Below are 17,857 nucleotides of genomic sequence, written 5' to 3'. Positions count from 1 at the left end.
TCGATAATTTTTAATTCCTTCCCGCTTTCTTTCCTTTCTGCAGAATCAGAGTGAGAATTCATTTCTGACTTCTAGTACAATGTTCTTTCATCTCAAGTGTGTGTGTGTGTGTGTGCGCGCGCACGCGAGTGTGTGTGTATTGACCACCAAACTCCTTCCATCTTAATTATGCTGATTTTTTCCTCCATTCATTTGTTTTTCTCTCAAGTCACCTCTGTCCATATGAGAAGAGAGAATCATATTCAGTTACTCCATTTGGCTTAACTGGCTTCGTGTGGACTCACAGTCTTAAAGATCATCTCCACACCATTACTTGACATCAAAAAGAAGTCACATGTGAAAGTCATGGAAATACGTCCCATGTTCTGCATATATTATTTTTAATTCCACTATAGAGCATTGACTCTTCCAAATCATCCTGTTATTATTTAGATTTTGAAGCCACAGTTTTTAATAAAGAAGCCACCAAAGATACAGAATTGAAGCATTCCCATACTGGAAATCAGCATTCCACATGTGAGCATTCAGGCCATCATTTATATGGGTGCACTCAATTGTAAACTCATTGCACCAGTATAGGGAACCATGGCTGAGGTTACACCTACACACTCCTATAATCGGGCATGTTTAGGTATGGAGGCGCAGGCATTTCCAAGTTGTAGGTATGAGATGAACGCAATGATGGAAGTCTGAAGCATCTCTGCCAAGACAGCAGAGAGCTCAGAGACGCTGTAGTAGGTCATCTGGGAGTCGTCATGGGAGCTCATACCAGAAGGAGTTCTCAGAGGCCAGTGTAAGCTGTTAGCTGGGAGGAGTCCACAAGCAAAATGACATAAGTCAAGGGGCACGGCTCATCTGATTCCAGTCCAGATAGTTTTCAATATCTGCTCCAAGGAGAGTATGAAGAGCCAGTAGCAGAGACAGAGACAATGATTCCAAGAATCAGCTTTCAGCTCACTTCCTAGGTCAGGCAGGCATTGCATGGAACAGTATCTGGCCTGGATTGTAGGGCCACCCAGGACCTGGAGAGTTCTGAGTCCCAGCAAACCCAGATTCAGTCACATTGGAATATGGGTATGAAAAACAAGACCGTCCAGTGGGGGGCCCATACAGTGCAGATCTGCAGATAGAGTAGAATCCAGTAGTCACACAAGCCTCCAGGATTTGGGGCCACAAGGAGATATCTAGCTCTTTCCATAGAATGACGGGGATGTACCACCAGCATTCTCTTAGCCTGAGTGCTTCTCTGGCCCAGGCCTGGGTAAGCTTATCATTCCTTATGGACTGTAGTATACCAGCCAAGCACTTTTCTAGCAACAGAGGTTCCAGAGGTGAATTAACTACCTAGCGTCCCATGTCGAGAACCTGTTGTGACAGGTACTCTAGGAACAGTGAGGAAGCTGGGGAGAGTGATGGGTTCTGTATAATGGAAGGGGGGTGCAGGCAACTTTGGAGAATATTTAAAAGGGGTTCGAGATGAGAAGCTGTTTAGCAATTGAACAAGAAAGGCAGAAGAGGCTGTGTGAGCAACCCTTCAGAAGCCTAATCCAGCCACCCTTGCCAAGAACCACAAATGATCTAGGAAAACAAAGGAAGTCAAGGTGGAATATACTGAAAATGAGGCAAAGCAAGTGGGCAGGGGGTCACATCACAGAGGGCTTCTTAACAGATTCCCACATAATTCTGTCCCATCCCTTGTGTCAGTGTTCATTTGAGGGTAAAGGACCCATGGATAATGCTAGCTGCATTATTATGCCCATCTTTATTATCCAGCAGAGATTTTTTTGTTATAGCCTTTCGTTTAAAAATACTGTTATCTTTCTACTGTTTGCATAGTTTCTAACCCTTAAATGCCTCTGGTCTGTCCAGGCACCAAAAATTCACCTATTGCTTTTGGTCTCATCTCTCTGGCTTTGAGACCCTCCTGTAACATGGACTTTTGGTCCTCGGTGTGTCTGCACACTTTCAATACAGGCTTTCGCACAGTTTCCTCTCCCAGCCATGGCATGGCCCCCTGCATCAGCAGAGGGCAAAGGTGGCCCAGTATCTGAACCCATAAGAACAGGGGCTGGTATGTCCTTGAACTTTTTGACCTGTATTTACCTTTGAATTATTTATAGGTATTTTATGTAATCCAAGATATATTTATGGATCTATTTATAGATATTCTATTTTTATATATATATAGTTCTAAATTTTTTAAGGTTTTTTTTCCCCAAATCATAGTAAAGAGTCTTTTTCATTACCTAAATTACGTTAATTTTAGGGGCGCCTGGGTGGCTCAGTCGTTAAGCATCTGCCTTCGGCTCAGGGTGTGATCCTGGCATTCTGGGATCAAGCCCCGCATCAGCCTCCTCTGCTGGGATCCTGCTTCTTCCTCTCCCACTCCCCTTGCTTGTGTTCCCACTCTCGCTGGCTGTCTCTCTGTGCATCAAATAAATAAATAAAATCTTTTAAAAAATAAAATAAAATAAATTACATTAATTTTTAAACAAATAAATTGTAGGAGTAATTCCATAGTTGGAGAATCTGGATGCAAACTAATTGTTAGTAACAATTACAACTGTTATTCTACACAAATTAATTTTTACTCATTCTCCATATTATTTTCCTGGTTAAGGGGTCTTAATTGTAAATGCTTGGTTTATTCTATTTCATCTTTAAGTGACATAATATGAAAATCGACTAAGCAATGCCTCAATGGCCAAATGTTACTAAAACAATTCTGGCCAACTGTTTTATAGATATATGTGATCAATTTTATTTTTCAAAAAAAGGAGCCTGTCATCCAATGTGGTTGATTAGCCATTGCATTGAGAAAAATCCCTTTTATATTTCTCCCAATATCTACATAGAGACTCCCTTATTCATAAGAGTTTCAACACTTGGTTCCTCTAGAGATGGCTCACTTATCCATAATGGTAAATGATAACATGCTCATAAAACAGCCCAGTGCCAGAAACACTCAGCATTGCCCTGATTTGCATTGATCCATTCCAAACTCCGTTTGAGTATCATAACTAACATTCTTATCAATTTTCCACTGTAACTCCTAGAACTATCTTAGATTTATCCCAGAAGTTCAAGTCCCAGGGAAGAACTGATGGTAATGTGATGAGCTAGCTCCATATTTTCCCTATATCTCCATAAAGCACAGACCACATCAATCCAAGGGGCTGATACAACCCAGCTTCCAGCAGCTTCATTTTTATTTGCTTTTTGCCACAGTAGGACATGAGAATAGTTTAAATATGGTACAGATGGTACTGAAAATACTTCAGTGGAAACTTTCTCATCCTATAACCATGACACTTATGAAAGGCAGCCACTTTCATCTTCTTTAATGTCTCTTCTGGTGTTTATTTCAATATTTCTAAATGTTGTGCTCTACTATTTATTGATTAATGAAACATTAATTGGCCTCTGGCTGTCACCTCTCCAACACCCCCTGCTTCTTCCCCTCTGCCTTGCTCTCGCCTTCCCACAAGAGGTACATACAGCACAATCTTTGTTGTTCCTTTGTCCTCATCTTCCCAAGTAGTTCTGTCACAATTTTGTGTGAACTTGATAGTCAGTGTATACACTATTGTGACTATTGCTAACTTCTGATTCAAATATTGTACTCAAGATCACATTTCTTTCCTTACACAGTTTTTATATTTCCTCAATTAGAAATCACCTTTTTAATTCTCTTGAATTTTTATGCACCTATAATTGTTTTTTTTTTAATGCTTTCATGTATCTGTCAAATGCCATATCTATTACAGCATCCAAACCTGAAAAGCATCAATACACTTCTAAGTTACACTTTTCCCCCAGGGGTATGGCCTTACTTCATCTCGTAGCACCTGTCTAGAGCTACTTCAGAGCTATCACAGGGCATATCATTTACCTCTCCTCTGTGTCAATTCCTCTGTTGTGCACTGGATCCAGCAGTTTCCTCTTCCTTGATTTATTCCTTGATCTTTCTAAGGCACATTTTTCATTAGTGTTCTAAGAAAGGGTATGTGGAAAGCAAATATTTTGAATCCCTGACTATGTGTCTATTCTGCCTACATAATTGTTGGTAATTTGCCTGGGTATAAAATTGTAGGTTGGAAAGTCTTTTCTCTCAGAATTTTGAAATTCCACAATTTTTGAGAGTTCCTGATCTTCCTGTTTCCAAGTTGCTGTTGGAAAATCCAATCTCCCCTTTTTCTACTAAATTCCTTGCCATTCCTCCAGTTGCTTTCTGTCTTCTGATTATATGTTGAACTCTCTTCAGTGCTTGCCACTCTTCCCAGTAACCTTGTTATTTGGGGTTTATACCACTTTTTATTCTTGGGCTAACATTTTAGTGGGCTTTGGTATGAATAAAGGGGACTCTTGTCTGGCCAGTCCACCATGTTTACTCAAAGTCCAGTGACATCTTCATGCTTCTGAGTATTTAAATCCATGTGATCCCCTTTACATATATGTCAACACTATTACTGTTAGCAACCCTGGGAGAACTTAGAAGTATTGCCATTCGATGAGGAGACAGCTGAGGCTCCAGGAATGTTAGTAGCTTTCTTAGGTTTAAAGGGCCAGCATGAGACAGATTCTAATTTAAAATCATGTTTTTCCCACTCTTACTGAGGCATAAGGGTCACATTCAGTGATGCCTTTGTGATGGGGTTCACTAGTAATGGGTCAGACCATAGCTTTCCCATATCCTGCTACAGTAAACTAACACTACCAAGTGATGTGAATTATCCTATTCTCTGAGCCACAGAATACAGGCTTTCCTCTTCAGTCACTCCTGTTATTCCACAATAGAAATTGGAACACCTAAAACCAAATTATTGCTGGTGATCTGACTCATTCAAATAGTGGAGTATATTAGAACAGACAAGGAAAACAGAAATTACATTGTTCGGGTCTGAAGGAAAATATACCTTAATATATAATGGTGCTATTTCAAGTCCAACACACACTGAAATAACTCTTCTTTGAAGCTTTTACTCACATTCTCTCATAGGGCACAAATAGCATTCTCTAATTTGAAAACAAAGAAATAAATGATTGCTTTCAAAGTCTAGTGTTTAGAAGGCATTGCGGTAACCACTCTCAAAAAAAGGAAAAGAGCTTTTCCAACTAGTATTTATGAACAGGAAAACATAGCCAGTAATTTATGGTTTGTTTATATGTCACTTTGCCTTTCTGTGGTTATAAGAGCAGACACACTTTGTGCTAAATGATACCTCCTTGAAGGGAATCTTCAGGTAATACCTACTGAAGGGTTTGTGGATCTTTGTCCAGACAAGAGTTTGCCTGTGGCTTTTCCCAGCTGAATATCGTGTTCTTGTACTCCTTTTTTTAATCGTCTAATTACCCTCATTCATATCTTCATGTACCTTAACCCCAGTGAAGGGAGGAAGTTTTAGGCTCAAGCAGAGGGAACATAATACTAGGCAGGACCTAGTATCTGGACCTGGACCCTCTTCTTTTTTTTTTTTTTAAAGATTTTATTTATTTGACAGAGAGAGAGACAGGCAGTGAGAGAGGAAACACAAGCAGGGGGAGTGGGAGAGGAAGAAGCATGCTCCCAGCGGAGGAGCCTGATACGGGGCTCGATCCCAGAACGCCGGGATCACGCCCTGAGCCGAAGGCAGACACTTAACAACTGAGCCACCCAGGTGCCCCTGGACCCTCTTCTGACCTGGACCCTCAGGCTTCTCATCTGTGGAATAAAATCATACCCACAGATGATCTTCAAGTCCTTTCTCAGCTCTTGAATGCTGCTTCTACACCATCAATGAATCAATTCCACTGAATTATCTCAGTTGGTCACCCCTGTTTCAGTCCATGTGTGGCTGTGAGAGAATTTGTTGGTTAATGTATTTAATACATATTTATTAGACATCATACTCAGAGCTGGGTACACAGTGGCAGATGAACAAACACAGCACTTAGCCTCATTGGGTTCACAGTCTAGGAGGAAAGGCATACAAAAACAAACTCTCGAATGAATAATTGTGGTAAATGTTGTGAAAAACAACAACGGAGTGCTGTAAGAAAGAATAATTTAAAAAAGATAATTTAGACAGGAAAGGGGGAATGTGGCCAAGAAAGCTTCGTGGGAGGAATGACAAGAAACCCAAAGGATGAGGATTGTCTAGCCAGATGAAGAGTGATAGAGACAACATTCCAGGCATTTAGGGCAGCATGTATGAAAGACCCTGAGGAATTAAAAAGCTTGTGCCTTCAGGGAATTCGCAGAAGACCGTGTGACTATAGTACATCGAACAAGGCTGTTGGCCTGAGATAGAGGCAAATATGAGCTCCCGCCAAATCATACAAAGCCTCCCCACCATGCTGAGCATTTTGTATAACCTCAGAAAGTCGGGGAGAACCTACTGAAAGCTGTTTACTCAAGAAAGAGAGGTGATTCAAGTTGTGTTTAAATGATTGTTCTGGTTACTGTGCATGCATTAGAGAAAGACAAAAACAGATAAACTAGTTCAATTAGGAATTAGTCTGGACAAGGGCCAATGGTGGTTTGGATGGTGGAGAAAAGGGTGGTTTTCACATATGATCTTGGGGTGTCCTTATTTTGCTTCTGTAGTCAGCCGTGTATGCAGCAGGATACCTGTGGCCTCATGTCTCCAGGTATATGTACATCTTAATGCCTATGAGACGTAGGGAGTCCCATTGCCTGTCCAGTGGTCTTCTTGGTCAGCATTCTTCATGTGGGTGTAGCCACAGCTCTGTGTCCCACAGACTCCAGGTGGGACCTAAAAGCCTAGCTTTTAAAATAACCTCCTTGAAGCTTCTCTAAGTAGGATTGAGTACAGAAGGTCCAACCCTTGTCACTGTGTGGGAGGAGCAGGATGAAAGGAATAAGACCTCAACAGCTCCACAAGGAAACCCTCTTCAACCCCCACCTTCCTCACTTTTCTAATGTGCTTGATGTGCTTGGTCATCTAAGAGCTACAAACTCCCATCTTGGCAGTCTATTTTTGCAAGCCTATGAGGGGCCTTCCAGCTCACTAGCTCTGTCTCACACCACTTGTCTTGGACCAAGTGGAGACAGAAAACATCCCATTCTGACATCCTCCCCTAGCCTCCCTCCAGCTGCTCTGTAGAACATGCATGCAGGTGGCCAGCACCTGTCCCATTCCCTAAAACCCCCCTGGTCCTGCCTTCTTGTTTGCCCCCCAGCACTGCTACCTTGAGCTTCACTGCAGCAGCACAGGGTCACCAAGGTGCCTCTCTCCTCTGCCTCCTTTGTTCCCACCACATCATGGCTCCTTGTCCCAGGAGGCTGCATGACTCCCTACAGCAATGCTCTCACAGCCACCCACCTTCTCCTCCTCTTCCACCAGGCAGGAGCTGGTGTTGGATCCAGCCTTCCATCCCCACTTTAAGTACCATCAGCCTCTCTCTCACACAGACCGTGCCATTCCCCCTTTATTGGCCATTTTCCTGGGAGTCTGTCCAACAGCTCAGCCTCTGTGAGAGGAACTCGGGTAAAAATGGGCAAAATTTCAGCACTTGCACTCCCTGGCAAGACATACAGAGGAGCAAAAATGGGTGGCTTCTATGAGGAGCAGAGAGAGTGTCATTTGCTAGCTTGAAATGAGTGAACAGTGACAAAGAGAAGGCTGAGATTTTCTGGAGTAATGAAGAGGAAAGGAGTAGAAATAAACCAAAGCTGGTAACTTAAGTGGTACTAGATGTGGGAGAAGGTTAAAGAATCTACCATAAGCTCTTGTCCATTTCGAAAGCTTCATGCTAAAGTCACAGAGAAGAATGACCTGGGTTTGGGGAGTAACCACTCTTTCAGGGACTTCATGCTACTCACCAGGTAAAGGCAAGCTGTATCCTAACCAAAGCTCACGCATGTCTGACAGGAGCAAACGCTAAGCATGGGCTGCGCTGCAAGGCCTGTAAGATGAGCATCCACCACAAGTGCATGGATGGCCTAGCACCCCAGCGGTGCATGGGCAAGCTGGTAAGGGCTGGTGCCAGGAGTGAACCCAGAACCCCTTGCCTGTCCAAACTCCTTCCCTGTGGCACCTTGATAGCCAGACACTAGGAAGGCAACCCCCAAATCCCTGGCCTACCAACCGGGCTTTTTTGTTGGCATAATGATCAAGCAGAAGAGGAGCTTTATCAACCTGAGAGATAAATGTTCCCCATGTGAAAAGGACTCCATGTCTTTAACAGGGTGACCAGCTTGTCCCAGGTTGGAACTTTTTCAGTTTTAGCACCGCAAGTCCCACATCCTGGGACTGTCCATGTTTTAAAGTAGAAAGTGAGGCATCCCAGGAATCCTCTCAGCCCAGAAAAATTGGGTGGCTGGTCACCTCAGTGCTAAATTGGCTGGCAGATCAGTGGATGTCACAAAGGAGAGAGAGTTTAACCACAGCCCTAAAAATTGAGAGAGTAATAAAAATCAACGCACCACTTTAAGAGATCATGGTGATCAAACCAAGGAAGGTCAGATGGCCCAGGTCCGTTCTAGGCTGGTCATAGCATGTTGGTAGCATGGGCTTCCGTACTGGTGCCACATGTGGATAAAAAGCAACCCAGAGCCCTTTTGAGGGTATTGATACTAGGATGGCCAAAGAACTGCCAAAGGGACCAAGAATGTCTACCCTGTAGATACTTAAGCTATGGCAGCTGCCTTCAAAATTTTAAGACCTGTCATACAGAAGAGGAATTCTCTCCCATTCTGTGGCTCCAGGGAAAAGACCTAGGATCAGTAGATACCAAGTCTTAACAAAAAGATGATATCACCAAAGACCTCCCTCCATGGTTAGTGAGGGCTCCCCCCACCTGCCCCCAGCATTGGCAGTGTTTAAAAAAAGGAAGATACCGCTTGCCAGGAACATTGGAGAGTATTCTGGAATTCCAGTAGGGGCCAGGCCACAAAGTTCCCTTCCAACACTGGGATATAGTAACTCAGGGTTCTTAGAGAGTTCATCTCCTTACTCTGATTGGCAATGTCCTCTTCTCTAAAACCCCTGCCTCACCTGTTCCCCTCCTCCTCCTCCAATGGTGATTCCCATAAGCCAAGGCAAAGACTGTGAGTGAGAGGTCAGAAAAACATGACAAAGTCTAGAACACAAGGCAAATGACTCTGGTAGGGCGGGGGGGGGGCTTGTCATATATACAAGGTCCTTTTGGCCTCCCTCTGAGGTCTGCTTCCCCTTGCCGAGGCATTTGTGGTGAAATAATGCACACCAGTCCATTTGTATCCTGGGAGATAATGAGGAGCCTAGACCAAGGGAAGCTGCTATAGTCAGCAGAAGGAGGAGAGGCAGGAAAGGGAAGGGAAGGGCTGGGGCTTGCTTTCTAGGTGGAGTGTAGCTTGCTTATTGCCACCTGCACTTCCCGCTCCCCCACTTCAGGGATAAATTCTAGGACAAGCCAGCATCTTCAAGGGCGACAGAGGGGTGCCCCTGGAGAAACCAGCTGGTATTATTTTCAGAGCTCTTGTGTGGTTTTCTCCATCTCTTCAGTGACATTAAGCCTTTCTCTTTCTCATTTTCTCTCCAGCCAAAGGGGTTTCGGCGTTACTACAGCTCCCCCTTGCTCATTCATGAACAGTTTGGATGCATTAAAGAAGTTATGCCCATCGGTGAGTTGGGACACTGATGGGTTGAGCTGGGTTTTGAGCAGCAATTAAGAGCTGTTGCTCTCTCAGGTGCATCTGGGTGGCTCAGTCGTTAAGCGTCTGCCTTCGGCTCAGGGCGTGATCCTGGCATTCTGGGATCGAGCCCCACATCAGGCTCCTCTGCTGGAAGCCTGCTTCTTCCTCTCCCACTCCCCCTGCTTGTGTTCCCTCTCTCGCTGGCTGTCTCTATCTCTGTCAAATAAATAAATAAAATCTTAAAAAAAAAAAAAGAGCTGTTGCTCTCTCAGGACCATAGATCCAGTGGGCTATGTCTGTTCATCTGTCTGGTGGCTGACTGGGTTATGATTGTTTGCTTTGCTGCAGAGGAAACATAAGGAGGAGCAAATTCTCCTCTCCCCGATGAAGTTTGAAAAACACTCAAGTCCCAAAGGCTGCTGATATGCTCTACCACCCATCAGCAGAATGGCAGAGTGGAAAGAACGTGGAGCCTAGCATCCCACAGACCAGGCTCAGAGCCCAGCTTTCCCAATGACCCACTAAGTGTATGTCTGGACAAGTTACTCAACATGTCAGATCGTATAAATGAAGAACAGCAAAGGCTGCTTTTCATAATTGTTGCACAAAAATGTAAATTATAGACCAACGCTTGGAAGGAACTCTGTGAATATCAGTTTTTCTTTAATGAGGACAAAAAAATATCTTGTATTTATAGATATTTCTGGCTTGAATTTATTCTTTAACAATATATTTCAGTTTACTTCTATTTTTTTCTCCCTCTCTGAGAATCTGCACATCTCTTTTTGCCTTTGGAGGGGGGCAAGTTTTAAGCTGGAAAGCTTTTAAACAAATTCACTAAGTCTGGTAATGTCAAATTCTTTCAAAAACACTTGCCTCCTACTGCAAACCATGAGTCTCGCTCAAGGTTTCGTACCTTGGCAAGCAGAACCTCACACTAAAGGAAATAAAGCTGGTGCCTGGGCAGAACCTTGAAACTGGAGTCCTGGGGATAGATAACAAAAGAGGAAAACCAATAAATCAGGAAGCATCTGGGAGCAGAGAGCTCTGGATGTAAGTGGTGGGTACACGGGAAGGACTTGGCCAATGGACGCATATTGTGGGGAGGTCCATCTTCCAGGAAAGCTTGACCACACACAGCTCCATTTTCCCAGGGGTTAGTGAGTCTGTGGCACAGAACCTTCCTCTCAAGTGCTGTTGACCCAGGAGGTGTGATAAATGCCTGTCTGCCTTCCTGATGGTGAGTAGAGGAAACCTGTCACTCAGATGATCTTTCTCTTCCATTGCAGCCTGTGGCAATAAGGTGGACCCTGTCTATGAGACCCTCCGCTTCGGCACCTCCCTGGCCCAGAGGACGAAGAAGGGCAGCTCCGGCAGTGGCTCTGATTCGCCTCACAGAACCTCTGTAATTATCCTCTTCCTCCCTCAGTCCACCTGCAGTGCTCTGCAGAGGGCAGGCCCCAGGCACTGTAGCACAAGGAGTTCCCCATAAATGCATTGTGAGGGCAGGTCTTTGGGAGTCAGCCAGCTTCTGAAGGGAAATCCCACCTCACGAAAGGTGAACTTCCTGTTCGTTGCCAACACCTAGGGATCATCTTACTTTCATCCTCAAAGACCATGCTCTTGCCTCATGCTCCTCGACTCTCCATATACTCACCCTCCCTGGCCTCCCAACAATATTCCATCACATGGCAGTCAACGCAGAAAGGTTTCACCCAAACAGTGACAGAAGCAGGGAAGTCCCAGCTGTGGCCAGTTCTCCTTCCAGCTACACCCCAGTTCAAGAATACAGCTCTTTCTCACATTTTTTCAATCTTTTCTCTATAAGACAAGATACTCCCCTTGGTTTCACACAAAAGCTGCCATCCCCAGGAGGCACTGGACCTACGAATTAGCGGGGCTTGTCTCCATGGGACACTCATCCTCCAGACACCTCTCCCACGTTTTATTTGGTCTAAAATAATTGCCCCGTGCATCCCTGTGACATGCTCTCATCATCCTATCTCTGGCTGTCCCAATCAGAATTTCTATAAATGCCCCATGATGCCACACAACTCTGCCACTCATGCTGAAGGCCACCATCCCTCCTACAGAGACAAGGACCTTCCAGCTGATGTTGCCAAATAGGATGGCTTGCACCCAGTTACTGGTTCTATTGTTGCAGCCCCTATTAGAATGGGGACATCAGTGCAAAGCACAGATGAGCCGCCAGGTGGTTTGCCCAGCCAGGTCCTATCAACGTCAAGTGATTAGGGTGGATCATGGGAGAAGGGAGAGGTGCATACCCATCGGAGGGGTTCTCAGGGGCTGAGTCAAAGCAGCACCCTCAATAGGTACTGGTCAATCCACAGGATAATCGAGATGTTGTGTGGATAGATATGTAGGTCAGATGGGTGAGTAGGTTGGTTTGAAGGTCCTCTGATTGATGCCACATGGTTATCCTAAATGCTACTTTTTTTTTAAAGATTTTATTTATTATTTGAGAGGGAGCATGAGCAGCAGGGAGGGAGAAGCAGATTCCCCGCTGAGCAGGGAGCCTGATGTGAGGCTTGATCTCAGGACCCTGAGATCATGACCTGAGCTGAAGGCAGATGCTTAATCAACTGAGCCACCCAGGCACCCCTAGATGCCACCTTTAAACTCACTGAAAGCCCTGTTCGTCATGCATCCCCTAACTTCTAAGAAGGAAGAACCAAAACTTGTTGTCGTCTTTTTCCTTGCTGACCCTAAAATTGATGTCAATTAGTTCTCTCTTTTATTCGGTTAGCAAACCATGAATTAAGTGCCTGCAGTTCACCAGTACTGTAGCGGACACAGAAGAAGGGGAGGGCATGACTCCTTACCCTCGGAATTCACCACTTATTCCAGAAGACGAAAGCAGTAGAACACAAAGCAGATGATGGTGCCATCATTTGGCACTTTTTAGGAGTACACTTTTATATGTCTTGTACTATTTGTATTAAGAATAGGATCATCACATACATGTTTAGAGTATTATTATGGCTATATCATAGGAGCACTGCAGGATTTCAGAGTAAAGAAGGAAAATGTTTCAGTAGACATTGCCCTCAAACCAGTGCAGGTATAAGTTGTGACATTTTAAGGTACCTGATCCTGATGATCTCCCTAGGGAGGCTATGCATCAAACTGGCAGTCCCGATGAAAATGTTGGTTCTGACGACATGGGTTGGATGATAATAAGAGTATAAGTGAATTTTCTAGCACAGAGCCTGGCACTCAATAAATGGAAGTTGCTGATGTTTTGTTTTCATTTAGCATTTAGCCCTTGGCTGGGTTTTCTTTGAATTTGAGTTATGACAAAGTGAAACAAGGGTATAATCCATTAGAAAGGTAAATGTGTTCTCTGAGAAGGACATTTCCCAGGCCATTCCTCAATGCGGCCCATTCTTGGGCTCTATAAGAGGCTGGACTCACTCCAGGGTTCCACCTTGCTGTCCTGCTCAGCCCGTCTCCTCTCATGTGTCTTCCAGCCACTCCTTAAGTCAGGGATGTTCCCAGGGCTCTGCTCTGCCTTGGTCTTCCTGTGCTACTGGCTCTTCCTGATTATCATATTCACATTCCTCTGGTCCAAACACGTGTCCAGGCTAATGACTCCTTAGATACTTCTAGTCCTAACCTCCACATAGGTCCTACAGATATCTCTAAATCACCATGTGCAAGCTCAAATGATACTCCCCTGGCAATTGGGTCCTCTAACCCAGAATCAGAAATGTGTATCAAAAGGGCCCTTCATCTCTGTCCCCGATGCTGGAGGTTTGAATCTCATCATCTCTCGCCCAGGTTATTTCAAAGGAATAGCTGTGTTCCCCTCTTCCTTTTGAGTCTACTCTTAGCAATACCTCCAGATTTATCATATCTTAAAGAAAGACCTTGTGCAGTTTTCCAAATCGAAACACTGTATTGACTTGCTTATGCCCGAACAACGATGCGTAAACTCCAACATGGCATGTGAGGCCTGTCACTGCCCTGAAGACCCACCTTCCCTTGAACACACCAAGCTCTCTGACATCTTTGTGCCTTAGGACATGCTGTTTCCTCAGTTGAAGTTCTTTAAGACCAGCTTGGTTTTTACACAAACCAGGAAGAGTTCTCAGACTCCCCCAAGCATGATGAGTTGCTCCTCCCACAGGCCTTCAAAAAATCTCTTTCTTATGGGATAGAGATGATTTCAATGTAATTTTCTGCTTTTGCCTCTCTTTCCTGAACTAGATACTGAGTGACTATACACCAGGACCCTGTTCCCTATTCATCTCATTATACCAGGACTGGCACCTAGTGGGTGCCCAAGAAATGCTTGAAGAGTGAGGAAGAAGTAACAGGGGTTCTTAAAGACTGACTTCAGAACCCTCAAAATTGACCTGACCTTTTGTTTCTCCTGCCCCCAGTCCCATGCACACTTTGTAGCTCTCTGGACCTCTGTGATCTGCCCAGTTGCTGGGCCTTGCCCCCATCTTGTTTCTACCTCTATGCAGACAACATCTCTCTTCCGGGTCTGGGTTGGGTACCCCTTCCCTGGGCACCCATAGCAACCAATTCATCAATCATAGTGATTTGCAGATTGCTTGTTATTTTTCACTTTTGTGTTTCACTTTTTTCTCTTTCCTTTAGTTTCCTCCCCAACTAGATGAAGCTGCTCAAACATAAGGACGCTTGGTTCCCTTCTTATTTCTGTTGCTTTATACCAGTGATTCTCAAACTTTGGTGGGGATCTGGATCCACAGAAGAGCTTTGTAAAAATGTCAAGATCAAGGCCCTGTCCTACTACAACAAGCCAGGCCGTCCCTGTGCTTGATTAGCTCTCCAGGTGATTCTGACCCCCACTGAAGTTTGAGAACCACTGATCTGTAGATCAGGTCCTTAACCCCACGTACCACCTTACATCTTCTTTCGTAGGAGCCTGAGGAGGGCCATCGTTTCCCCCAGGGCCACGTAGAGCTGGCTGTCAGCCTATAGCCATCACCCCTTACAAATCAAAACTACGTGCCCAAAAGAAAAACACAAGCTGCTCTGACCACTTGCCCAGCGTGCTGAATGGGTCTTTCTCGAGTCTCTGGGGAGAGCCAGTATATCCTCAGTCCGTTTCCAGTGCCTGCGTCTCCCATGCTCATCTGAGACCGGCATTCATGGAAAGGCAAATGGAGAGCCAACCTAGGGAGGCAAGAGCAGAGAGGGGGCTCCCCAGGGTTGGCCCTGAGGTACCCACCTGGCAGCAGATGGCTGCCCCTGCATCCTGAGCTGTGCTGATCTCATAATGAGGAGAAGTCCTCACCCCCTCCGCAGCAGACAATGACCACGTTAGCCTCCACAGTTTGTTCTCATGGTAGAAGCAGCAAGAACGTCAGAGAGACAATTTAAGGATGTCCAGTTTGCTTTTCTGTCTGAAATGGTTTTGTTTCTATCCGTGTCTGCCCCCTACAGACTGGTTCTCGGGGCAGAAGACACGGTTTTCTGAATGTCAATAAGGTATCCATTCATCACAGTCCTTTTAAACTTCCTGACACTGGTTCTATCAGTAAATATTCTCAGAATTGTGCTGTGTGAAGGCATTGTTCTCAGGGCTGCAGGGAGACAAAGACAAATCAAATTGTACTTAAATGTCTGTCACTTCACTCTTTCCCCAGAGTCCCACTTGCTTCAATGAAGAAAACAGAAACAATTGATTGGTACTTTAAAATGATTTTGCTTCCTTCCTGCAGGGTCAGATGGTAATGAACTTCAGCCGCTTGCCATTCTAGCAGTTTTGTTAGGTCCTAAAGCTCACATATTCCCATGTTGCAAACTCTGTCCCACACGTTTGTTTCCTTCCAGGGCTGTCGGGGCATTGGCTTTACGTTGTTGGGAAGTCACTGCCTGGCTGTTTCTAAACCGTTATGTTTCTTTTAATGTGTTTTCAAATATTCTGGAATATAAAAGGCTGGATGGCTTTGGGAAGGCCAGCAGAAACCAAATTCAAAAACCTTCTGGGAGTCAGTTGGCTAGTTTATGAATAATCTTCAATTTTGTAAGATTAAATTAACATAATAATAGCAACTTTTGTTCAGAAATAGTGAGCTTCAAAGGAGCAGGGTATAAGTGACTTAGAAACCCTGTGACCTTTGTTTTTTTTCTTCTTTCTGATGTGTCATGAAAGTAAGAATGGCTGGGGAGAATCTTAAAGGCAGATCATAACAAAAATCAGTCTCTAGAGGGTGGTGCTAAAGTGCGCTGGAAGGCTAGGAAGACAAATTTGTTCCTCTGAAATAAGATATAAACAAATTGTTTTCAAAATGCGACCCTCTTCTGAGGCCCCCTAAATTCCTCTTCCAAAGAGGTGGGAGCCAGGCAGATGAAAGCCGGGGTATGGCCCTTTGATAGAGGCAGTCAGTGGTGTGCTGATAAATGTTCAACCACCAGCTGGGGCTGGACCCTCATCTGCAGCATTTGCCAATTTCCGCGGTGTAGAACTCCCACCGAGGCCTGTTTCAGGCCCCCAATGTGATGGCCCTGAAGGCTCTCACCAGCCCACATGAGCCTCCGCTGCACACCACCGGATGACGCTTGGTTGCATGAGCTCTGGAGACAACACCGGGGGTTCATACCCCAGCTCTGGCACTTAGTAGCTGTGGAACCTCGAGAAGGGTTCCTGATTTCTCCCTGGGCTCCACATTCCTATCTGAAAAGTAGGTCTGTCACAGGATTACTGTGAAGAATAAATGGATACATATATGGTTCACAAAACAGTACATGATAAATGGTTAGTTAGTAACCTTTAGCCATTTAGAGTGATGTTGTTGTTATTTCTGTAACCAAAGTGGAAGAATGACTATGGTGTCTCATATTAAAAAAAAAAAAAAGAAAGAAAGAAAGAAAAAGAAAAGGCAGAGTAAGTATTACATAAATAATTTTTCAGCAAGGGAAACAGCATTTAACTCATACCTACATAATGCACCCCTCAATACTGCCTCTTTTCCTCTATAATTAATACAAATCTTCCTCAACTTATAATGGATTACATCCTGATAAATTTATCATACGTTGAAAATATCCTAAGTCAAAAACTCATTCACTACAACTAACCTCCTGACCATCATAGTTTAGCCTGGCCTAACTTAAACATGCTCAGAACACTTACATTCACCTACAGTTGGGCAGAATCATCTAGCAAAAAGCCTATTTGATAAGAAAGTGTTGACTATCTCATGTGATTGAAACTGTACTGAAGGCGACAAACGATGGCTGTGTGATGGCAGAAGGGTCGTCAGTGTACCGTTTGTTCGCCCTCATGATCATGTGGCTGACCTGGAGCCTGGGGCACTGCTCAGCATCCCCAGAGACGACCTTCCCACATAACTCCAGCCCAGAAAAAGATCCAAATTCAAAATTCAGTGTACAGTGTCTACTGAATGCGTATTGTAAAGTCAAAAAATCATAAGTCGAACCATCATGGTTCTATATTTAAAACTCACCTATAAAAGAGCTCTAGTGGTAGTGAGAATTTGACATGACAGGGTATGGGCAGGAATTCTGATTTCTCTCTGTTGTGTCTTCCCTGGAAGCAGCCTGACTATGATCTGAGCATCTAGGCATTCATTCAGGCCTCACTGAGTGCCTATCATGTGCCCCCTGCCCACCCCTGCCACGAACCTACAGACACACCTGAAGGGAGCGACAGCACCCACGAGGGAACACACAGCCTCTCTGAAGTTAGCCATACAGACCAGAGAGCAGTGATTAGATTCCTCAGACAATGTCAGGGAAATTCTACCTTAATTCCTCTAATGACGTCAAATTTCTCTGCTTAGTTGGCCCACTGAAAGGATTTTGCTCATTCCATGTTGTTCCCTCTTTTCTCTAAGACTTCAGATCTTGTGGAGGTTCCTGAAGAAGCTGATGGGCCAGGAGAAGGCTATGACCCACGGAAACGCAGCAACAGTGGTGAGTGAGAGAGTGGGGAGGCAGGCATCACCCCAGCAGGCTTGTGAAGGGCACTATTCATCCCGGTCTGTGGCCAGGGAAAGTTGACTTCCAGTTCTCTACTTTCTCTACTAGCTCTGGAATTCAGTCTGAGCAAGTGTTCAATATTCTGGAGGGAAACTGGGCATCATTCCTGGTGGATCTCCGTGATTGGACCACAACATTCCCTGAGTTGTGTCTCCTGAGTTCTCATCCCTTATGGACTCAGCCACATTGAGGTCTAGGAGTCACTTCTGGACCTTTTTGTTAATACATCATTTCCCC

At 44.6% G+C, this 17,857-nt stretch overlaps 1 protein-coding gene across 3 annotated transcripts in view; it reads left to right on the top strand.

The window, feature by feature from the left end:
* Positions 1 to 17,857, top strand: part of STAC (SH3 and cysteine rich domain) — a 146,743-nt gene that overhangs the window by 85,646 nt on the left and 43,240 nt on the right. For 2 of the 3 annotated variants that reach the window (XM_008710424.2, XM_008710418.2), the window contains exons 3-6: positions 7,875 to 7,975; positions 9,526 to 9,607; positions 10,909 to 11,024; positions 17,476 to 17,554. In XM_008710424.2, the coding sequence (XP_008708646.1) occupies positions 7,875 to 7,975; positions 9,526 to 9,607; positions 10,909 to 11,024; positions 17,476 to 17,554 (378 nt within the window). The remainder of the gene's footprint in view (positions 1 to 7,874; positions 7,976 to 9,525; positions 9,608 to 10,908; positions 11,025 to 17,475; positions 17,555 to 17,857) is intronic. The other variant, XM_008710431.2, reaches the window with a different exon arrangement.

This window comes from Ursus maritimus, unplaced genomic scaffold (assembly GCF_017311325.1).
Source record: "Ursus maritimus isolate PB19 unplaced genomic scaffold, ASM1731132v1 scaffold_20, whole genome shotgun sequence".
In the NCBI taxonomy this organism is placed as follows: Eukaryota; Metazoa; Chordata; class Mammalia; order Carnivora; family Ursidae; genus Ursus; species Ursus maritimus.
This window is presented reverse-complemented; position numbering and strand designations above follow the sequence as displayed.